The sequence below is a fragment of the Psammomys obesus genome, unplaced genomic scaffold (genome assembly GCF_907164565.1).
Source record: "Psammomys obesus unplaced genomic scaffold, mPsaObe1.curated_primary_1811, whole genome shotgun sequence".
Classification (NCBI taxonomy): domain Eukaryota; kingdom Metazoa; phylum Chordata; class Mammalia; order Rodentia; family Muridae; genus Psammomys; species Psammomys obesus.
In genome coordinates, this window is record NW_026596079.1 from 29,162,309 (window position 1) to 29,186,873 (window position 24,565).

Here is a 24,565-nt window from a genome sequence, read left to right on the forward strand (position 1 = left end):
CCACCCTGCCCCTTGCCAAGTCCACTGATAGGGGGGGACCTCCTCCCCATTCATCCGATCCTGTTTTATCAGGTATCTTCAGGACTGGCTGCAAAGCCCTCCTCTGTGGCCTAACAGGATTGCTCCTCCCCTGGGGAGGTGGGGGTGGAGGTCAAAGAGCCAGCCATTGAGTTCCTGTTAGAAATAGTCCTTGTTCCCCTTACTATGGGAAACCAGAGTTTTCTTAATATAAACAAGCTTTCTTGATTTCACTTGCTGTTATGAACTAACTGACTTTCTTTAATGGCCTACGTAGGTTCATATTTTTTCGTCTTTATTTTTCTTTTTTATTACTAATTTTTTTATTAATTACAATTTATTCACTTTGTATCCCAGCTGTAGCTCCCTCCCTCATCTCCTCCCAATCCCACCCTTCTTGCTGGGTTCCTTCCCCTCCACCCCAGTCCACTGATAGTGGAGGTCCTTCTCCCCTTTCATCTGACCTGAGACTATCAGGTCTCTTCAGGACTGGCTGCACTGTCTTCCTCTGTGGCCTAGTAAGGCTGTTCCCTTGCTCAGGGGGGAGGTGATCAAAGAGTCAGTCACTGAGTTCATGTGACACATTCCCTGTTCCCCTTATTAGGGAACTCACTTGGACACTGAGCTGCCTTGGGCTACTTTTGTGCAAGGGTTCTAGGTTATCTCCGTGCATGGTCCTTGGTTATTGCACTAGTAGTAGATAAATAGATTACCTATCTCATAAATATGTGGAAACCATTTTCATTATGAGATAATTCTTGTGCTTTTTAACGTACTAGACAGTTTGTTATGTAAGATATTTTAATACCTATTATGTGAGTTTGAATCATCTACAGTGTAAAAGTCATTTTACCATTATCTCAATGAAAGTCTATAAATATTATTTCCTTTGCATTATTCTAATATAAAAAAGAGACATATACTTATTATAATCAACAATGATGCATAAGAGAGAATGCAGTAGTTTACTGAAAAATTTAAAACTATTTTTGTTCATCTTTTGTTTTATTCTTCTACTCAATATGTTTTAAAGTGCTTGTAAAAAAATAAAAATAAAAAATAAAGTGATTGTGTTCTCATGAGTAACAATGAAAAAGTTAATCCTTTATCATATAAAATACACGATAAATTAAAAACATATATATTATATTTCACTTTACTGATATAAAGTTCCTTATAAAATAATATAATATGTATGTTAGAAACTGGAGAAAGAATGCTCAAATATTCAACATATTCCCAAAGACCATACCATCTCCTCAGTTAATTCACCTTACATTATCTTGGGTTCCTCTTAGATAGCTGTCACATGAGCCTTCTAAATATTAAGATGACATTCTGTTTCCTACTGCTGATATACTACTCATGTCCAGTAGGTTTGTTTGAAGGCAAAGTCTACGTCATACTTATTTGTCAGTCTACTCTTCTTTGACTCCACATTTACTTTGTAAATACCCTTTTAGTAACACCTGCCCTTCTCTCTTAGTTTTAGCATAGAACCAAACTACGACTTCCTCTACATATATGATGGACCTGACAGTAACAGTCCATTGATTGGAAGTTTTCAAGACAGCAAGTTACCAGAAAGAATAGAAAGCAGCTCAAATACTATGCACTTGGCTTTTCGGAGTGATGGATCTGTCAGTTACACTGGATTTCATCTAGAATATAAAGGTGAGTGTGCACGTTCAGTTTTAGCATCCTGATTAGCCGGGAATTATGCTTACAGGGTAATAATTTTGTGCTGGATGTTGTTAGCTTTAGTTGCATGTACTTGTAAATATGAGTTGTGTACAGCTTAACAAAAGAGCTCTCAATGTAATTTCCCATCAGTGAAATGGAAATTAGCATTTCTCTAATTACTTATCAAAGATATATAAGTAGCAACCAGATTACTGATTATTGATACACTGTGATAGCAGGCTAAGGCCACAAAACATTTAAAGAAAAAAAAAAAAAAAAACTACCTCATTAGGACCACTGAATTTTGATTAAAGTACTTTATTTCAGTGAAAGAGAACAATAATTAAAATTCTACTTCAGAAAATGTTTAATATTTTAAATATGTTGATATTAGTAAGAGAATGAGCAAAATGTAATAAGAGTTATATCTCTAAAATATTTTTATACTTATTTTAGAATTCCAGTGGATATTTTATAAATATTATCTATTGAATGATAGACTATTTTATAGCTTAATGATTAATTATATCTTATTTCAAATTCAACTTTACATATAAGAGATAAATTGTATTCATTTTGGGGTTACCATGTGGTATTTTCAAACAAGTAACATATCACATACTATTTAAATCTCTTTCCCCAAGTACTTAATTTTATTTTATTTTTAAATCCTATCTGTGCATGAATGCGTTTGTAAGGTGCACACACCTGTATTATTGTGTGCTGAGCTGATGGGAGAACGTACTATCTGCTACTCTATTGTTTTCTACCTTACTCTCATGTGCTAGGATCTGTCTCTAAACCTGGAATTCCTTAGATTGGCTAGACTAATTTCTAGCCATCCTCAATGATCCCTTTCTATCCCTTACACTCAGCACTGGATTATAAATTTTCAGGGCCACAGTTTGCTTTTTACCTGTGTTCAAAAAATGCAAACTAGACCCCTGTACTTTCATACATCGTGCTCTTACCCACTGAGCCATCAACCTATACCTAACATTAATTTTTTTGTAACTGAAAATTATACAAAAGAAAGAAACAATTTTAAAGCATCCACCCAATAAATACCATTAATATGGTAGCATATTTCCTTACATAAATATTCCATTCTTGTGTTTAAAAGTCAAATATCACATGCACAATGTAAATTCCTTTCTATTTGGTATTAGATTTGGGGTCCTTCCATTTATAATGATCATAAAAAATCACTATGAATTCCGTTGCATCTGTATAAAGGGAAGGGGAATGTTTATAGTTCAGCAGGTAAAGATATATTTATTATCATTTTTGGAATGCATGCAAAGATGCCAAGACCAGTGATAAATGCTGAATGCATGGTGCAAATTTGATTTCACTGGAAACCTTGAACCTTCTGTGTGCCATCCATTTCACAGGGTTGGAAAATAAATGGCCTGTCAGCACAGGAAGGAACAGGCTGTTTGGCATAGATAGTGAATATTTAGGTTTTTAGCTCTTTATTGGGGTTTTCTGCAAGTTTTAGTTGATCTGACCCTGAAGATGGTAAGTTTTTTTTTTTTTTTTTAAGGTTGACTGAAAAAGTGTTTTGAACTACATAGCCAGTGGTATTTATAAGAGTTGATCTTGAACATCATACTCTTGTCTTTACTGAGAATATAGTCTCCACACCATCTGCTAGGATTCTGCTAAACAGCTGGGTAGAAAACATAGCCAACAGTTGGGACAGCTTTCAGACATTCTCGCTTTGTAATTTCTTTGAGGTTATAATATATCATTTCTCCCTTCTGTTGTAGAAAATAAAAATGACTGTTGGACTATATGTTTATCATTAGCCCTAAGATTATCACGGCGGTATTACCTAACCCGCTATCATAAATAATAAGACACAAACACCTGTTAGATTTTATAATTACCTTATTTATCTTGCGCCGGGCAGTAATTTCATCTATGCTGTCTCAATAACCTCACCATCCACCTCCCAGCCCCTATCCAATGCCACCTTCACCCTTAACCATTCTCACCTGTGCTATCTTCCATTCATAATCTTATAAATTAATTTGCTTTTATTCTTTAACTGGGCCTTTCCACACCATTACTGGAGTCATATCTCCAGACCCACATTATTTCCTCTCTATACTAACCTATCATGGCATCTTCCTTCCTCCTTTCTTCTTTACCATCTGTTTCCTGTGATTCTCCTGTCCTCAAAGCCCAGGAACCTTAGCCATGCCTACTATATTCTGCCCTGCCCAGGTATAGACCCTTAATCAACTAATCAAATAAAATGTCTTAGGCAGGTTTACAAAATAAGGATAGGTGTAACCAGATCTTGAGAGCCAGCAATTAGCATCAAAACAAAGCAGCAGCCTTCCCATTCCTCCTTTCCTCCAAACACTCCTTGTCCTCTCTTTCAGACTCATGGACTTCTTTTCAACCTTGTGTTTCTAAAGCTGTACTCCCAAACCTGATTTTCGTTCTTAATTTTTCCATTTTTAAATGCTTATACCTATTTTTATACTTTCTGTTATAGTGATTTATATAAAAAATGGTCCTCACAAGTTCATATGTTTGAATGCTTGTTCACCAGAGAGTGGAACTGATTAAAAGATTAAGAAGGGTTTTGGATATGTTACCTTGTTGCAGTAGGTGCTGCCTGTTGAAGAGAATTTTTCAAGAAGGGTGAGCCCTGAGACTTCGAAAGTCCACTCCAGGCCCACTCCCTCCTTCCCTCTCTTGGTCTGATGATCAGGATGTGGCTATCAGCTACTGCTCCAGCACCATGAGTGTTACCATAACCCTACCATACTTCCTGCCATGATGATAATGAAGTAAATCTTGAAAACTGTAAGCCAGCCCTCTATTAAATGTCCATGCTGTCTCTTAACAGAAATGGAACAGTAACTAAGGCAACTCCATTTTATCTACAAATTATCTGGTTTCCATATAAACATTTTCTTTTCAAAGGTTTTCCAGTTTTGTAAGAATTAGCAATATTAGAGACAGAAGATATCATAATTTCTTATTATATTCTTAATATAACTGTATCATAGTTAAGATAGATTTAGTTTTTACTGCTACAAAGAATCATGTAGAAAAAAGTACTCTTTTATTGGTCATCATAAATATATGTATGAGAACTTTATTGAGACGTGTTTGTGGTAGCAGGACTATTGAGTCAAAGGGTATAAAATGCTTCACTCTAACTTCATATTGCCAGGTTTTAAAAATATTGAGAGGTTATTCCCACTGATACTAAATTTCAGACAGTAAGAGCTTAAGAAATTTAAGAGATTTGAAAATCGTTCTCTTGTCAAATGTTAACATGTTAATCTTGTGGTTATTGGGTTGTTGCTCTTTTATTAGTTTTGCCTCAGGGTGTATGAAGTTGAATCTATCTCCCTGTGTTTTTCACACTGAAAACTTCTTGCTGGTTATGTGCATTCCTACAATCACAAATTTTTCTAATTCATTTACTTTATTTATTAGAAATATTTTATGTTAGTGAAATTAATACTCTATCTAGATCTTTCTTGTTACAATTACTATTTCAATTCCATCTTTGATTAATGGAGCATTCTACTTACCTTCATAATTTATACCTTTCATGACTTGCTTAAAAATACCCTTCTTTTTTTAAATTTTATTTTCTTTTATTAATTACACTTTATTCACTTTGTATCCTCCATAAGTCCCTCCCTCCTCCCCTCCCAGCCCCTTCTTCACGCATGCCCCTCCCCAAGTCCACTGATAAGGGAGGTCCTCCTCTCCTTCCTTTTGATCTTAGTCTATCCGATCTCATCAGGAGTAGCTGCATTATCATCTTCTGTGGCCTGGCAAGGCTGCTCCCCTGCTCAGGAGAAGGTGATCAAAGAGCAGGCCAATCAGGATTGTGTCAGAGGCAGTCCCTCTTCCCATTACTATGGAACCCACTTGGACACTGAACTATCATGGGCTACATCTGTGCAGGGGTTCTAGGTTATCTCCATGCCCAGTACATGGTTGGAGTATAAATCTCTGGGAAGACCCCTGTGTTCAAATTTTCTGGTTCTGTTGCTCTTCTTGTGGGGTTCCTATCCTCTCCAGATCTTACTATTTCCCGCTTCTTACATAAGATTCCATGTTCAAAATTTGCAGGTAAATGGTGGGACCTGGAAAGGATCATCTTGAGTGAGCTATCCCAGAAGCAGAAAGACACAAACGGTATATACTCACTCATATAGACATATAACATAGGATAAACCTACTAAAATCTGTACATCTAAAGAAACTAATTAAGAGAGAGGACCCTGTCTAAAATGTTCAATCCCCATTCCGAAAGGCAAAGAGGATGGACATCAGAAGAAGAAGAAAACAGGAAGCAACCTAGAAACCTGCCACAGAGGGCCTCTGAAAAGCTCTGCCCTGCAGACTATCAAAGCAGATGCTAAGACTTATGGCCAACTGTTGGGCAAAGTGCAAAAATACCCTTCTTAAAGACACCCCAAATCTTCCTTGTAATTCAGGATCTTGTTTCTGGAGCTGGGTAACTTAGGTTTTATTCATCAGTCTGCTGCACTGTTCCAATAAGATTTAAACTGAAAACAAAACAATACAAAACCTTTCTCATTAGAGCCAGACACAGTGGTACATGCCTGTAATTCCTGCACTCCATGAGGCAAAGGCAGGCATATCTCTGTGAGTTTGAGGACAGCTGGGTCTTTACAAAGTGAATCCAGGACAGCCAGGGCTACACAGAGAAATCCTGTCATGGAAAGCCAGAAAAAAAACAATCAAGCAAAAAGCTTCTCATTGCAAAGTTTCATACACGTCTTCTTATAATTGTCCTAATGTTTAGAGCTGTTTTCCACTTTTAAGTCATTAACTTCTGTGGAGTTTATTTTCTATAAACCAGCAGTCTAATTTAATGTTTAATGTGTAACTAATCAAGTGCTTAAGCATCACTTTCCAACAGACAATGCCATTGCTATCAAGTCCTATGTCATTTTTAGCTTTCTACTCTGTTCTACTGGCCTCTTTTTCTGTCTCCAGAGCAATATCCTTCAAAACAGTAGGACAACCATGATAAAGTGTACTTTCTGTAAGTCAGATTTTTTTAAATTGGTATATCAGAGTATCAAGAGATTTCTTTAAAACAAGAAATGTTTATTTTACATTGTGGCTTCAGTGATGAGGCAAGCCCATTGCCTTTGCTGCAAAGAGATGCTGAGTTGCTCACTTCATGGATGCTTGGAAACAGAGACATGAGGGGAGGGGACTTACTGTTTGGCACAGTCCTTCCCACGACCTTCTTCACCAGCCTTGCCCTCCCTCCTGAAATTTCCAAATATAGCACCCTCAACTAGTGATGGAGCCCAAGCCAATAGTTTGAGAAGGGCACTTAACCAGAACAGCTCTAGTTTAGTTTAGTTTGTTTTTTAATTTTGTTCTTGATGCCTGTCACAACATTTTGAACCATGATTTCATTTTTAGAATAAAGCCTCTACATACTGCATTTGATTGTCACCATGTTGAATTAATAAATCATTTGGGAATAAATTGATGTATGACATTTAATTATCTCATCTATTAAAACAGGTTGTCTCTCAATTTACCAATGTTTTCATTAATGTCTTTCAGTATTGGTTTATAATTTTCTTTACAATTTCATTCTCGTTTCAACTAAAATGTCTTATATTTTACAGATAATAAGTAATGCCTTCATGATTAGATTTTTTTTTTTTTGGTTCTTAATAATGAAAGCATCGTGACACTTAATAATTTCTTTATGTATTTCAATTTACTTAACCCTTTTATTGTTATGATTTTTTTTTTTAGTATTTTGGACTGTCTATATAAACAGGTATTTTTGTTTCTTTCTTTTCAGCTTGCATTTCATTTCTATTTCTTTGCCTGTTTAATTTTCTGTATTAGAATTTCAGTAACATGTTAAATATCAGCAGTTCTTCATTATCAGTCTTGTATTCTTGATGATAGTTTTAAATAAATCTAAGCTAAATGTTTAGGTGTGAGGGCTCCTCTTTATTGGGAGAAACACTAATAAAGATACACTTTTTAAAAAGCACATACTATATTCAGGCTTATTTTGAAGAAATGTGCATTAAAAATCACTTACTTCTTCTATGAATAACATTTTTAATACAAATTTAAGTCAATTTCTTAAAGTCATATGGCTGAATAAAAATATGATTCCACATGATCTCAATACTCCAGACTCTTATCTGTTGAGTGATATGATATTGAGATATTATTTGTAAAATATAAGTCCCTTTTTCCTATAATTCACTAACTTCTTCAACATATGCTAGAATGGAAAGAATCTTTTTACAAATATTTATTTAGTATACAGTGTTCTGTCTGCATGTACACCTGCATGCACATGGAAAGAATTAAGAGGCAAAACCCTCTCTGTTTTATTTACACCTCTATGTTGATTGCCTAGAATAGTCCGTATACACGGGAACCATGCAATGATTTCTTTGTCACTTGATTCCTTTTGAGCATCTTATAAGTGTTTTTGTTTGCTTTTATTTGTTTTTAACAAAATGATAATTAGGATAACATATTAGTAATTAAGCAGCTTTAAAAATATATTGCTGCTCTCTATGTTGTCAATGGGAATTTAGCTTTGGAATAGTTACCTTCAAAGTGAACAATTTATGAATATGTTTGCGAAGAAGGAAAGGAGGAAGGGACAGAAAGGTTAGAGAACTAAATAAGGAGGAGGTGTAATTACTTTAGAACTAGAATTAGATTCTACCTTGAGTTCTCATTTAGGAAATATTTCCCGAAACCCTCAGAATGAAAGCTACAGGGATAGTATCTTAGAAAAGCTCTTGGCAAGTGTGCTAAATGACTGTAACATAGCTTGTCTGGAAACTAAGCATCATTTCCTCACAGTCTTTTCAAAAATATTGTGAAATAATTTTCCATATACTCTTGCAATTCTACATGAGATAAAGCCTATTTGCCACATCTCAGATAAATGGGAATTCACGCCTGCTTCTCAGCTAGTTTAAATTCTATAAGGGGTCAACTAAATTATCTCAGAATAATCTCAGAAAAAAAAAAGTGTATCACCTAATATATTTTACTTGGAAAAAAGTAGGAAGAAAAACTGATTCCTACAATCTGTACATCAATTGACCTAACATTAAATCAAACAGTAAATATTATTCATAAAAGTAATTCTAAAATGTGTTGGTTCTGAATTTATATCAGGTGTTTTCAATGTTTCCAGATGCAAGTATAGTGGCCCATATGGTAATAAACAAGGGCAGTATGATTGAAAAAATATGCACAAGGGATTTTAAAATGCATAAAAATCATAAGATAAATTATTCTTTTCACACTGAAGCTAACACTAAAAATTTCTGCAGTAGAAATATTATAAATGTCACTATGTTTCCCAAGAAGACCAAACATATTTGTATTATAGTTTTCAGTGACTTGTTATTGAAAGTACAAAATTTCAACGAGGTTAGGTAGAGTTTGTACAAGATGAATTTTAGTAAAAGTAGCACCAAAAAGATTAATATTTTGAAATATTAATTCAAGCCTTCCTTTTCTCCACGGACTCAGCTCAACTGTAGAAATGTTAGGTTATTGTTCTTTTTAAAAGTGCACTGTGTTTTTCTGCCTATTCACCATGAGGTTTTACCCTTCAAAGTAAGAAAATTAACCTCTCTAAACATAAAGCTCCATTTTTAGCAAGCCAGTGCAGTAATCACCCAACTGGATCTTTTCGGAAAACTGTATTTTTAGAATAATTTATACTCAGACAAATTAGTTGTTCCAGTATAATCTTTCAGTGGTTGTTTTCAAGAATTCCTGCAAATACCAGTATTCTTTAATAACACTTATAAATAATAGTGTTTTGTACACAACTCATGCACACACACATCTTTATATTGTTTGTCATATCTGGCATAGTAAAAATGATATGTGGATGTTTTCTGTACTGTTTTGGGATCCCTGATCAAAGTACCTGTACTGAGCAGTACAGATGTATGCATTTTAGTCCTAACTACATCCTCCACTGTACTGTGTAGAGAGAATCCCCAAACAGCTAGAAGCTTAGGACCTGTGTAGTGTAAGAAGCTTGAACAGGGACTGATCACACTTGTTTCATCTGTGTACATCCAGTGCAATGTGCAGTGCCTAGAAAACTCAAGTGTTGTTTCTGAAGAAATTCCTGAGTTTGACTTTGTAAGTTTGAATTTGATTTTTTTTTAACCTGGTAAGTTGATTCACAACTGTGGGACCCACAGATACAGCACAACTTGATTTTTAAGGCTACTCCAGTGTAAACTCTGAAGCTGAGACATGAGAAGGAACTTTTTTGAATGTGTGGATGTGTATGGATGAGTTTGGGCCTGGGTTTAGTAAAAGATTAAGCCACCGAACTTGAATCAGGTTGGAGCATATCAAGACTGCACATTGTAGCACTCTACCTTCTTTTTACACAATCAGCTCTGTGTTTTCTCTAAATACCTGCTGCAGTAGCTGTTTTTCAGCAGATGAGCATACTATTAAAGAGTCACCAAAAAATTATCTCAAAGCAATTAATATCATACTGACACTGTTTTACAGCAAAACTCCGGGAGTCCTGCTTTGATCCTGGCAATATAATGAATGGTACCAGACTTGGAATGGATTATAAATTGGGGTCAACAGTCACCTATTACTGTGATGCTGGCTATGTTCTCCAAGGTTATTCAACACTCACTTGTATCATGGGAGATGATGGAAGACCTGGATGGAATAGAGTCCTACCAAGTTGTCATGGTAAGAAATACACCTTTTGATAACTTTATTATTATATAAAATATCTTATATTTCTAAAGTCATTCCTTCAAAATGCAACTAGAAGTGTGATATAGGAAACAAGGAGATTTTTATGAATTATTAGAAAAAAGAATTTCATAAAGAAATCCTTTGTAAGAGTGCATCTGTTCTTTGTTTTCTCTATGGAAATGAGCCTGGTGTAGCAAGGGAGCTCTCTCAAGGCACAGGTATCTCTATTTGCTTATTTATTTTGTATCTTTGGGACTAAGTGATAGTTTGACACAATTAGATAAGTGCACTAACGTGTTATTGATGGTAACACTTATCTTAAATAAGGATACAGAACAATATGTATTTCTCTATATACGGAAGTGTCTAAAAGTGTTTTGGAACTGTATGGCTGCATACAACTCTGTATTATAATAAAGACCATGCAGGAAAGGACAAGAAAAAGATTTTACTGTAGAGAGTAACATAGGCATGCTAGTCACTTGAATGACCTCAATACATTGTACAAAGTTGTACAGAGGCTGTTAGAAAATGATGTCACCTGGGAAAGAGCTTCCAAGTATGATTACGACCAGTGAGTCATAACATCAACTCACTTAGTCATAACCATCAGGTTCATAATAGATACAGAATTTAATCAAGTATAATTGAATTATAAATAAAAGTATGGGAGATATAACATAAATACAGGACCTGTGTGCATGAATGAGTGTGCCTGTTCAAAAGAGTCTATTGCTTGTGTATGCACTGGACTATTCTGTAAAAATACAATTATCACCTAAGATTTTAGTTTTAAAAGGTGAAATAGAGACAGAGAGAAAACAACCCTTGACACAATTGTTTATGCATGAGTCTTGATTTACCCAAGTTATTTGATCTCTTTAAACTTATTTTCTTTTACCTAAAAACTTGGGATATATCACATCTTAGCTTTAAAAAAAATTGTTTTGTAAGAAATAAAAAAGCCAAATTCTGATATGAGGTTGTAATTCCAGAATTTAGGAGGCTGAGTTAGCAGGTGTCAAGCTAGAGACATAAGACAGATGGATTCCTGGGAAGATATGAAGGGGATTCCAGCAGAGACTCCTAATAGCAGAGACCATAGAGACTGAAATGGACACCCACTAACTAGACTAGTCTTCTAGCAGAGAGAGGGGAACATCAACCCACCCACAAAAACTTCTACCTCACATCCATGCCAACAAGATGTGCAAAGATAAAGATAGAGCAGATAGAGCAGAGATTGAGCACATGCCCAACCAAAGGCTGGTCCACCCAAAAACCTACCCTATAGGAGAGTGCCAACCCCTGACACTGCAAACAAAGCTCTACTAAGCTAGTAGACAGGAGCCTGATGAAGTTGTCATCTGAGAGACTCTAACCAGCAGTGCCTCAAAACAGATGCCAAGACTCAGAGCCAAACACTGAGCTATCCTTAGGGCACCTTGTGAAAAAAATGGGAGGAAAGAGAAAAGGGCATGGAGGTGACAGGAACTCAACAAGAAGACCAACAAAGCCAACAAACCAGGACCCAGAAGGACTTGCTGAGACTGAAGCATCAAACAAGGACCATGCCAGAACTGGAACTATGGCCCCTACAAAGATGTAGCAAACGGACAGCTTAGTCTTGATGTGTGGGTCCTCAAGTAAGGAAAGTAGGGACTGCATCAGACAAGGACTCACTTGCCAGCTTTTGACTACTTCTCCCTGATGGAACTGCCTTCTTAGGCCACAGGGGAAGAGGACACTCTCAGTCCTGATGCATCTTGATGAACTGGGGTGGATGGGAAAGGGAGGGAGAGAGGAGAAGTGGGATGGGAGAAGGAATGGGGATACAACAAGGATGTAAATTGAATTAAAAAAAATAAAATTTATAAAAGAAAAAGAAAACAACAAAAGGAAACTGGGACCAGAGCATAGTATTAGTCCATCCCAGCCTCCAGTGTTTGGTGGTGATCTTGTCTTTTGCAGGGATGTGATCAGTGATGCCCATGCCTGAACAGCATACCAGTTCATAAATCCACAGCATTTATTCATGAAAAGAAATTGTTATTTTTAGGATAAATACACTACTTATGGGTGTTGCAAGAATAATATAAAATTGTTTATATTTAATTCAGTGATCATCACCTTTACCTCATTTTAATCTCTTTTTTTTTGTAGAAACCGTCTTTTTCTAATAAGCTTTCTCTGACTTTTATGAAACTTTCTTTGATTCAACCCAATGTGTAAATGTCGGACATCATCCATTTAATCTGTGACAGAAAGGCAGTTCTGCTATAGCAACATCTTTCTGTTCTGTGTATGTCTTCTAAATATATTATCTCTGGTTGTTCTAATGTTTTCTTCCACTATATGTTAGTATTCTCATATTCTACTATATGTTAGGATAATTTCAGTAATACTGGAGAAGTAGGTGGTTGGTCCTGTACAGGTTTTCATGTTGAGTATTATCCAGCAGGAGTATCCAATTGACTTTAAGAACATAGGGCATCTTGATTGCCTGCTAAGCAGTGGTTTAATGTTCAGAGGCTGTTATCTATTAGTAAAGTATCCGTAATGCCAAAAATAAATAAATAATTCATATACTCTTTGTCTTGGGGTGATGGGTATTGAGACCAACACCTTGTACTGTACTTTTGATATAAGACTTCAACACCCAAGTTATAGTCGGAAAACTCTTGTGGTCTAAGAGTTGATTGACTCTATGTGATTTCTTTATTTTTTTGTTCTGGTGGCAAAAGGAAATGTGTTTCACCACCCACTATTTTATTTTCTTTAAACAAGAGGAATCTCTTGGGTTCCTTGATAGCACAGGGTTAGAAGAATTATGGGCAGCAATAATTCACAGGAACATAATTTGGGCAACACCTTTTGTCCCGTCCCGTGAGACTTAGTTATTCGTGGGGGCGAAGGGGGTCAATCCTGAAAAAGATGGAGGAGAGAGAGAAAGGACACAAGCAGACGGTTGCCGGTCAAGTGTCAGCTTTATTGAACTTTGGTGTTTCTTTTAAAACATGTTTTTGGCAGGGCAGGGGAGAGGGGCGAGAAAAGGGTAGTAGTAGTGGAAAAATACCAAGGCCCTTGGTGGGAAGTCCCCAAGGCTAAGAAGGTGGGTTAAAGAGTTACAAGGCCCGAAGATAACATTGGTGGTCATGGATGTGTCCCAAAGCAAACAGTTTCGGGAACAATAGGTCTTAAGAAACTATGGCCTGCTGGCATCCGGTGCTTATCCAGCAGGTCAGGCCCTTAGGGAGGGTCCCAGGGCTTTGTTCCCAACATCTCCTCCCTTTTTATCTCTTTAAAATGAGGGGACCCTTTAGGATTCTCAATGAGCATAAAAAAGGCATTTTGGAAGAGCCAATTTGTATAGCCTACTCGGGGTTATCCACCCAAGCAAGTTTTGGAGGCTGAGTTCCCCAAAGCAGGACGTCACCACCATTGTCGACAGTCTATGCCACTTCTGGTGCAATGGGACAAAACCCTCAGAGTGGTAGGGCCATAGACAGCGCATATCAACAAGTATGGTGGGCATAAGTCCTCATTATGATTAGGGGCACAAACGGGGTCTGAGCCTGGTGGAAGGCAATGCTTGGACGTTACCCATCATTGGAGCAACATTCTCTATTGCGAGGCTGTCCTGTCTTAGGTGGGCGAAGACTGACTTGCACACAACCGTCACTGACTTACCAGACCGCGCAGTTTGTGAACCCGTAACGCATTAACTCTCCTCAGGAAGAATGAGGGCCAACCCCGAGTTAAGAGCTACAAGACATTTGTTAAATATGTTTGAATTCATTTTAACGAAATTGGTCAGCCAATTGTGAGAATCGTAAAGGTCCAGATCTAGCTGGGAGAGCAGCCCCAGAACTTCCATCTTGGGCCAGGGGATATTAGGGTGGAGAAGTCAAGGGGTCGGGAAGCTGGGGCATCAGGTGGAAGTTCTACGACAGATTCTTCTTTCCCAGCCAGGCGATGGTAGTGGACTCCAACAGGCTTGATTGCGGAGCTTACCTGGTTCTTAACAAAGTTTGAGAGACGATTAAAGGCCCAAGGGCCAAAAGAGAGAAGCAAAAGGATACCTACAAAAGGTCCTAGCAGACTGGGAAGCAGAGTGGTTAGCCATGGGGATGTGGAAAACCAATTTTGACACCAGGACTCTTGTATCTCTCTGTTCCATTTTCGTTCCTCCAAACTGGAGCGAACCATATTGATACTGCTTTGCACTAAACCTGTTTTGTCAGTGTAAAAGCAGCATTCTTCCTTGAGCGCAGCGCAGAGTCCACCTTCCTAGAGAAAAACCAAATCTAGACCACGCCTGTTTTGTAAAACTACCTCAGATAAGGACACCATAGAATCTTTTAGGTCCTGTAAGCCTTTTTGCAAATCTTGTACGTCTTTGTCCACTGCTAGGGAGAGTTGATTAAATTGTTGCTGGGAGGTAATTAGGGAGGCTATGCCTGTACCAGCTCCAGCAGCTCCAAGCCCTAGAATTACAGTTAGAGTAATGGCAGTTAAGGGCTCACGTTTAACTCATGATGGACGTACCCCTTTTTCCCAAAACCGAAGGAACTCATCCTTAGAATGTATAGTCAGCCTTGGGAAAAGCCGTACAGGGATGCAGTAATCTCTATGGACTAAAAAGGTGGAGCTTACAAGATTAGGAGTAAGACCAGTGGAACAGGCAAAATTAGTGCCATTAGGTGCAGCAATATATGTAAAGCTTGAATTTACAAGAGTAATATTGCAAATTTCTTGTAAAGCCACCGGGGGAAGCATAGAAGGTCCCAATAGGCACGTTCCAATTCCGGACACCTGTGTGACTGTAAGGCTGACTCCCTCTGGGTGCTGCCACTGTAAGGCATTAGAATTATTAGTTGTAATTACTTCTAAGGGTAAGGCTATGCCCTCGTAGAAGGGTGGCCGTGGTGAGTAACACACCCAGCATTCCTGAAAATCAGTGGCGTTAATTTGATGTATGGCCTCTTCGTTGAAGGACAGAAGCAGAAGGAATGTAATTGCCTTTGGCATGGTTACTAAGTGACTAGAAATCACAGGATGGCCCACCAAGATGTGTTAATAATGGTAATTTGGAAAGTTCCTCAGAAGAGTTACTTAGGAAGCCCTGAGGGAGATTAGGATTTAAGGTATTTCAGGAAGATGATCTTATCGAAAGCTCCAGGTCAGCCAGGAATGCACTATTGTATCCGGGCAGTAGTTCGGTCAAGCCAGATGCCAAGATTTAGGGGACAGCAAGGTGCCAGAAGGTCCCCCTTTATTTTATTTTTACAAGGCCACAATCCCAAGGGAACCATGCCTGTCTTAGGTGGGAATCTGGTGTCTTCAACCCTTGCTAAGCTCGTCTTACGTGGCAAAAAAAAGGGGGGGGGGGAACAGAAGACCACTGTGGATTCTCTTACCTGTCACTGGCTAACCAGTTCAGTTCACTGGGATGATTAGCATTAGGCCTATTCATAGTCTTGGCTGACCATCTCTAGCCTTTGATAGTGTACCTGGATGGGCTGTACCTTTAGGACATTAATCTACTGTTTAATAAGAGCCATAATTGTATTGAAAAGAACAGGTCCTATTGAAAGAATTATCAACAAGATAAGCAGGGGACCAAGGAAAGAAAGGAGATAGGGAAGGAGCCCATTCCTGTTTAAGTCCACCATGAACATATATCAGCTGGAGGCAAAGGATCAGAGTCCATGAAAACAGTTTTTGTTTTTTGTTTTGTTTTGTTTTTTTCCCCATCATTTCTGTAAAGAGATATAAAAGGAATATGTTCTCAGGGTAATTCTTTTACCCTGGACTGATGAGTGTTATTATTATCTATATGCTTTACTAATCATTCTGGCAACCATCTGGCTGCATCTATCTCTTTAGGATTGATGCAAACTGCTTCTCTGCCCTGTATCAGGACAGGATCTGGACCATGCCATTTGTTGTCCAAAGGATCTTTCCATAGGACAGTAGCAAACTCTCTTTCTGTATCCATATGCCAGAAACATTCCACAGCTGAATGTCCATATTTTCGAGTTTCTGGCCCTTGTTAATTAAACTGTTAATTAAAGCCTCACAGTACTTTTCCAGAGTACGGAAGAATGTAACCGCCCCAGACCCTGGTCCTCTGCTCGGGCAGAGATAAGGAAGTGAGCAAGCAAAGACCTCCACTCTGCAAAGAATGACCAGATCTATGCTTGAGAGATAACATCACCTAGCAATCAACCCAAATGGACTCAATTCTTCTCTTGAAGAGCCCCTGATCTTCTCTCAGGCTCGCTCCTCAGAGAAGACACAGGTTGAAGCTAATTGCTCTTCCATCTTTGGCTGTAGCCACATCCCCACTAGCAGGAAATTCTGAACGTGAATTAAAGATCAGATATTCCTCAGGAGTCTGGCCAGGACTGACCAGACCTGAAAGTCAGCTACCTAATTCCTCATCCAATTATGAGTAGCCAGGACGGCAACCCCTGAACTTCCCTGTGCCTCAACTCCTAACAACCTGAGGCTTATGTCTCTGGGGGCCCACTCTTAAAATTTTGAAAACATATTTCCAACATAGCCAGGGCTATTATTTGTTTTACGTTGTGTTGGAAGTTTTAATATAGCAATTGCTGACAGCGTATGAGCAATAACATTTTTTCCAGCTTTACCAGTTTGGAGTGTGGAAAATATAAACCCACTACAAGTGTCAACAAAAACATGAACATATTTTAAATTACCAAATTTAGGAATATGTGTAACATCCACTTGCCAAATAACATTAGGTACAAGGCCACAGGGATTGACCCTAAGATGGGAAGTAGGCAAAAGGACAACACAAGAAGGACATTGTTTAAACAAGTCAGCTTTATAATTACCTTAGTTAAAGGTCCTGGAAGGTTAGAATGAGCTTGTAAATGTCCAATGTAAAAGGAAAAGTTTTTTTTTGTATCAAATTTTGAATTTGTAAAAATAATTTTAGCAGGAGAAGATGTTTAAATTTAATTTGCAGTCTCTAACCTAGGCAAAGACTAAGCTACATAGGCACTATCTGTAAAAATGTTTAAAGACTGTTTATTAAAACTTTAAAACACAGCCAATACTGCAGGTAACTGTTATTTGCACAGATGTGCTAGACACTTGAAAAGATGCATCAACAGGTTGGACTTTGTCATAATAAGCTTACGTATGTTAAAATGCCATATTTATTAGATCTCTGACAATCTTGAGGGCCAGCATATTTGAGTTACTCTTTATCTTTATCGTCTGCTCTAAACTGTGTAAAAAAAAAAAAACTAAACAAAGACACTAGGTATAGCTTAACATCTTAACCAACTGTAGTTGTTAGCATAACTTTAAATCTGCTCTTTTTGAACTAAAATTAAAGCAAACCTTTTAGTCAGATACAGTTCATAGAGAAGCTAGCAAATCTTGCTGCTCCTACTGCTTGCATTAAAATTGAACAGTAAAAAGCTTTGCATTTAGCACTAATCAGATGACTGAACATAACTCAGAGACATAAACAAAATGGTGGAAAACTCATAGCTCCACCCTCTTTATCTCCGGACCAGCATGGCTGCTGGCCACGTGTAACTGAACTCAGCTGTAAGTCCCAAACAAATATGGCGGCAAAACTACAGCTCCACACTCTCTCTATTGCTGAACCATCATGGCGGCTAGCCATGTGTTAGCACAGGCTGCGACTGACAATACCAAACATAGCCATTAGGTGCTGATGATGATATAGCAACCACTGTGGAGCATCCACAATCCCCCACAACCAAAAGTTCAGGGTCATCTTTGGCTATATATGGAGCTCAAATAAGTTTTAGAACCAACTGCATAACAGAACAGTACCGAACAATCTTAAACTGTATAAATTATTTTAGCCATACCAAACCTATTAGCCAGAATTCTTTCCCCTTAAAAGAGCATAAAAAACATTTTGCAATGAGGAATCACCAGCCTTTTAAACGATGTACAACATATTTTAAAATACAGTTCTTTTTTAATACCCTCTGGTTATTTTATACATACTCTTACCAACCTTTTGCAACATTTTGTATACCTTTAGGTTTCTAGCTTTCTTTTTCTGGCTTAACTAGACATTCTTACTTTCTTGCTCTCTCTCTCTTGCTTTTCAGACAACACAAAAACTCTCATCAAAATCCTTTCCATCCTAACATGATCCTGCTGGAGCCCAGTGGCTACGATTTGCTTTTTAAAGGCAAGGCAAAAACAAGTTACATTATTACAAAAAGTTCTGAAACTGCCAATTTTTTCTATAAACAAAGCAGCTTAACAAACAAACAGCTCTCCACAAGATACATTTTAAAAACTGTGATTTTCTCAATTAGCACAAACAATACGGCAGGGTTTCATTTAGTAAAATTGATAAAATAAATACCCAAAATCATTGTTATACCCAAATGCCTGATAAACTTTAAACATTTAATAGCCTTAAACATTTAAACATTTTTTTAAAACCCTTTTTTGCAATATCAAAACAAAGTACCCCTTTTGTAGGAGAGAAGTCACAAGGCATAACCCTAATCCTAATGAAACCAGATTTTAAAACCAGAATTTACCAATGTAAACAACTTAATTTTCAAAACCAATGCCAATTTAAAATAACTCATTCTTTTAACCTAGAAGGAAATGAGAATTATTTTTAACCCATACCAAGATGGCGGTTAAATTATAACCCACATGTTAAAGTCAAGATAGTGGTGAGGCACTAAGGTACCTCATACACCACGTGGTAACCTATGCATTCATAGATCTAATGAACACATAGGCACACATTTTAAACAAGTTTTGTGAGGCCATTCAGAACAGAAAACAGAAGGTACAAATACTGCACAGAGACATTGAGACAAAAAAAAAACATTAACCAGCTGGCCAAATTTATTGAAAATACTGATGAAGTTAGGGGCGTCCCCCTGAACTTCGGCAGCTGTGACCACCTCGATCATGTCTTGCTACCCAGATACAGGCACCTCGAGCTCTGAGGAATTTTTAGAACAGAGAACAGAAGGTACTACACGCACAAACATTGCACAGAAACATTTAGACACTTACGGCTGGCATACAAAAACAAAACACAGAGACAAGGACAAAAAACCGCTGTACCTGCTTTTTAAATATTTAAATATATATACAGAGCATAACCATGATTTTAAGTCAGAACTAGAAAAATTCAGAATTTATCAGTGAACACAATTCAATCTTTAAAACTATAAGTGGCTCCATCTTTCTGGTTTCTGTTCGAGAGCTGGCTGAAGCTGACACTGGCTGAAGCCGGGAGGGGGCTGAGTAAATTGCAGTCCTGCTAAGCTCTGCAGCTGGCAGAGGCAGGTCTTAGGCCTCTGAGGGTTTAGGCGTTCTCATCCACCCAGTTCTCCACAAGCCTGGCCCTCGGTAGGGGAGTGGGAAGGAGACAAGTAGAGTCCCCGTTCTTCCTGCTCACCGTGCTCCGGCTCCGGCTCTGATCCATGCCCTTTCCCCCAACCCACTTAGGGGCCTTCTTTGGGAAAAACGGGGAAAGCTAAGGAATTAACAGTAGTAACAGGGGGACAATTATTATCTTATCTCGACCTCTTTCTCTAAGGTCCTCGAGAGGGCAGGCTCCAACCTGATCCCACTTTTTGGCATATCTCTGGCCCATCAAAAACAAACCATGGACAAATGTCCGACACAAAAACCTAGAACTTAATTAAGTCTTTTTTCTTAACCCGAATTCCTCTCTCTCTGAGGGAAGTCTTTAATTCTTTAACGAATGATTGCCTCATCTTGAATTTAGACAGAAATGTAAAGCATTTACTTACCAGACTCTTGTCGTCCCATGGGTGATGGAACGGGAGCCTCTAGTCTTGCCTTGGCCGAGGTCTTCACTTCAGGGTCTGTCCGGAGAGACCCGTACTTCGAGCCCCACTTTGGGCACCACTCTGTCCCGTCCCACGGGACTTAGTTATTCGTGGGGGCGAAGGGGGTCAATCCTGAAAAAGATGGAGGAGAGAGAGAAAGGACACAAGCAGACGGTTGCCGGTCAAGTGTCAGCTTCATTGAACTTTGGTGTTTCTTTTAAAACATGGTTTTGGCAGGGCGGGGGAGAGGGGCGAGAAAAGGGTAGTAGTAGTGGAAAAATACCAAGGCCCTTGGTGGGAAGTCCCCAAGGCTAAGAAGGTGGGTTAAAGAGTTACAAGGCCCGAAGATAACATTGGAGGTCATGGATGTGTCCCAAAGCAAACAGTTTCGGGAACAATGGGTCTTAAGAAACTATGGCCTGCTGGCATCCGGTGCTTATCCAGCAGGTCAGGCCCTTAGGGAGGGTCCCAGGGCTTTGTTCCCAACAACCTTTGACATACCTTGTGCCTCACTTCCCTCAATTTCCCACTCACCTCTACAGCCTGGTTACTTTGCCTCTAATCTATTGTCCAAACCTACTGACTTTCTTTGATATCAACTGCTGCTACTACAGATTGGGGACTGTCTCTGACATGGACTCAGTGGCTGGCTCTTTGACTTCCTCTCCTGCTGGAGCCAGCCAGCAGAGTCGAACGGTTCTTGAGTCGAGAGTGAGGATTAATATTAATAAAATAAACACACAGCACACAGGAAACTTTTTAAAGGTCCAGACTGGACAGCCACAGCAAAAGGCAGGCTGCAGCACAAGCAGCAAGTCTCAAGTCTCTGCCTCCTCCTCTGCCTCCAGCCCTCTGACCTCTTTTATTGTCAGGAGTTACTTTTAGCCAGTAAAACAACTCAGAACAATGGATTAATTTGCACAAGGAGCCTGAGGGAGAGGTGTGACCCTCACAAGCTATCCCACCTGCTGTCACAAACAAAAGGAGATAGACTTGCAAGTACTTCTCTGCAATTAGTAAAGGTCTCCTAAAAGCCATCTCTCCACCGAGATTTAAATATTAAAGCAGGCCGCTGGAGTCGGGGCTCCCGACCCTCTCCCCCTCCCTGAGGGAGGAGCAGCTTTGCTAGGCCGCAGGGGTGGGGGGACCCCTCCTATCTGTGTGACTTCTTAATGTTTATGTAGATTCTCCCTAGAAAAACAAAAAGCACCATGGAGCAATAGTCTACTAATTACTGCTTAGCATATAGTATTAATTTGAATACACAAATTCTTATTTCAAAAATGACTTATGGACAAGAGCAGAATCATAGGAATTTACAAAATTCAACTGTTTCTAAAGACAGATTTATTATCTTTGTTTAGGATTAAGTACTCCTTTTAAATCTCAAAAATAAGTTTTAAAGAGTTTTGAGTAGACACATTAAGATTCTGTTTGTACATACTAAATTCTGTACACCTAAAGAAGCTAAGCAAGAAGGAGGATCCTGGGTAAGGTGATCAATCCTCACTAGGAAAGGCAAACGGTATGGACATCTGAAGAGGGAAAAAACAGGGAACAGGAAAAGGGCCTACCACAGAGGGCCTCAGAAAGACTCTACCCAGCAGGGTATCAAAGCAGATGCTGAGACTCAGAGCTGAACTTTGGGCAGAGTGCAGGGAATCTTATAAAAGAAGGAGAAGATAGAAAGACTGGAAGTGATAGGATCTCTACAAGGAAAGCAAAAGAACCAAAATATCTTTGCAAAGGGGTCTTTTCTGAGACTGTTACTCCAACAAAGGACCATGTATGGAGATAAACTAGAATTCCTGCACAGAAGTAGCCCAAGGTAGCTCAGTGTCCAGGTTCATTCCCTAGTAATGGGAACAGGAGCTGTCTCTGACATGATCTCAGTGATGGTATGTTCACCTCCCCCTGAGGGGAGAGCAGCCTTACTTGGCCACAGAGGAAGACAATCAGCCAGTCCTGATGAGCCCTGATAGGCTAGGGTCAGATCGAAGGGGAGGAGGACCTCTCCTATCACCACACTGGGGAAGGGACAAGGGAGGAGAAGTGGGAGGGACAGTGAGATTGGGAGGGAAAAAAGAAGAAAAAGGAATTGTTTGTAAACGGTAGGTCCCAACCAATTGTATTCTGTTGTAATTTCTGCTTGATGAGAAAAACACCTCAGTTTATGAAGGAGATTGTGCCATGTATTAAAAGAACAGCATATAATACCCATAGTTTTCTTGACTTTAACATAAAAAAAAAAAATCTGTTCTTAGAAAATAATTCTTCTTTCTTATTTTTTTTTTTATACTTGGAAAAACAGCTGCTGAGGTAAAATGAAGTTGTTAACAGACATGGGATTAAAATAATAGTCATATATGAAGGTTATTCATAAATCTCATTCAATGTTATGAAAGTGAATTAAACATAAATCGTGACAGGCTCCAAATATTTTTCTTAGAATTTATTTTACATCATCATGTTGACTTGATTTATTGCATCTGATGGGAAAGTGTATGTTACATTTGAGCACTGAGTCCTCCATCAGGCATATCCTCACACTTAACCAGTTTTCCTGTTCTGTTCTCCATGTAGTAATTTATGAAAGCAAGAATGATTTTAAAGCATACATCAGATTATATAGCACGAATTCAAAGTCACCAATGGCTTTGAAAAGACAAATAACAACAAAACCCAAGATTGTAAAAACTCTATGACATCTGTCCAAATACACTGGTTCTTATTTGCTCTACCTCTGAATATGAGGTAGACAATACACTCTGTCACTGGCTTCCTTGTTTTTTCCCTCTTTTATTTTAGGGGTGGGGTGGCATGGGAGCCAAGGGAATGGTTTATTCAGCTTACACTTCCATTTGACAGTTCATCATCAAAGGATGTTAAGACCAGAACTCAAGCAAGGTAGGAACCTAGAGGCAGAAGCTGATGCAGAGGCCATAGAGGGGTACTGTTTACTGGCTTACTCTTTATGGCTTGCTTATCCTGCTTTCTTATAAAACACAGGACCACCAGCCCAGAGATGGCCCTTCCCCATCAATAACTAAGTAATACAGCGACCTACAGCCTTGCATACAGCCCAATCATATGAAGGCATTTTCTTGATTGAGGTTTCCTCATCAGATAATTTTGCCTATGTCAAGTTGACATAAAGATATAGAGCACAAGTTACTATTAGCTGTTACCCAGCAAGGTATTTTAGTCATAAATAAAAGTGTATAGCACAGTGCTAGATGCCCCTCTGAAGACTCTGACTTCCATTATTTATCTCTATGGCTTATTTTATAAAGTATGTCTATGGATATGGAAGTCGTTTTTTTTTTTTTTCTTTTTTCCTTTTTTCTTTTTACGTTCCCCTACCATTTCTCAAGTGCAATGTGATGCTGAAATCACAGTGTACATTTGTCTCTTATTCTAGCTCAGTTTCCACATTCTTCATCTTCCTTCTCTTCCCTCCCTCTTTACTTTGTTAACCATATTCGCTGCCCCAAGTTTGCTAATGTGAACAATGTGACTCTAGCCAAGGTGCTTTATGCTTCTAGGCAGCAATGTGCTGTTCTGCTACACAGAATATCTGAAACTCAGTAATTTATTGAAAATCATGTACACTTTGTTGATACAATGTTAGAGCTTGAAAATTGTTAGGTCATGGACTCCACAAATGGACCAGACATTCTTGCTGACAGTCCCACTGGTGAAGTTCAGAGAGAAAGAAGAGTAGTATTTACCTTCCTGCAAGAAAAAAACAGACAAATGTGGAGGTGGAAATGGAGGAGGGTTGGAGCTAGGGTTCCAAAACTTCCTTTCTCATTAACTTACTCCCCAAACAAAAATACACCCCCATGGTAATAGCACCAATCTGGTAAGAGAGAAGAGCTCTAAGCCTTCATCCCATTGTAGATGGCCTACTTCTCAGCATTTGCCCTGAGCATGTGTCTTCAGGACAGGAATCCAGAAAACGCATTAAAATTGTAACATTTTAAAAAATATCTTACAGTGGGATATTTGATATCAAGAACAGGTCTTTACCTGATCGGCTAGGGTCAGAGGGAATGGGAGGAGGACCTCCCCTATCAATGGACTTGGGGAGGGACATGGGAGAAAATGCAGGAGGACAGGTAGAGTAGGAAGGGGATGGGGGAGCTACAACTGGGATACAGAGTGAATAAACTGTATTGAGGGAAAAAATAAATAAATTTAAAAAAGAATAGGTCCTTAGATTAGACGTTTTCTAA

At 38.6% G+C, this 24,565-nt stretch overlaps 1 protein-coding gene across 1 annotated transcript in view; it reads left to right on the plus strand.

The window, feature by feature from the left end:
* The window catches only part of Csmd3 (CUB and Sushi multiple domains 3), a gene marked incomplete at its 5' end in the record, with an annotated part of 1,006,505 nt that overhangs the window by 700,016 nt on the left and 281,924 nt on the right, over positions 1 to 24,565 (plus strand). The window contains 2 exons of the mRNA XM_055626685.1: positions 1,505 to 1,692; positions 10,270 to 10,464. Coding sequence (XP_055482660.1) covers positions 1,505 to 1,692; positions 10,270 to 10,464 — 383 coding nt within the window. The remainder of the gene's footprint in view (positions 1 to 1,504; positions 1,693 to 10,269; positions 10,465 to 24,565) is intronic.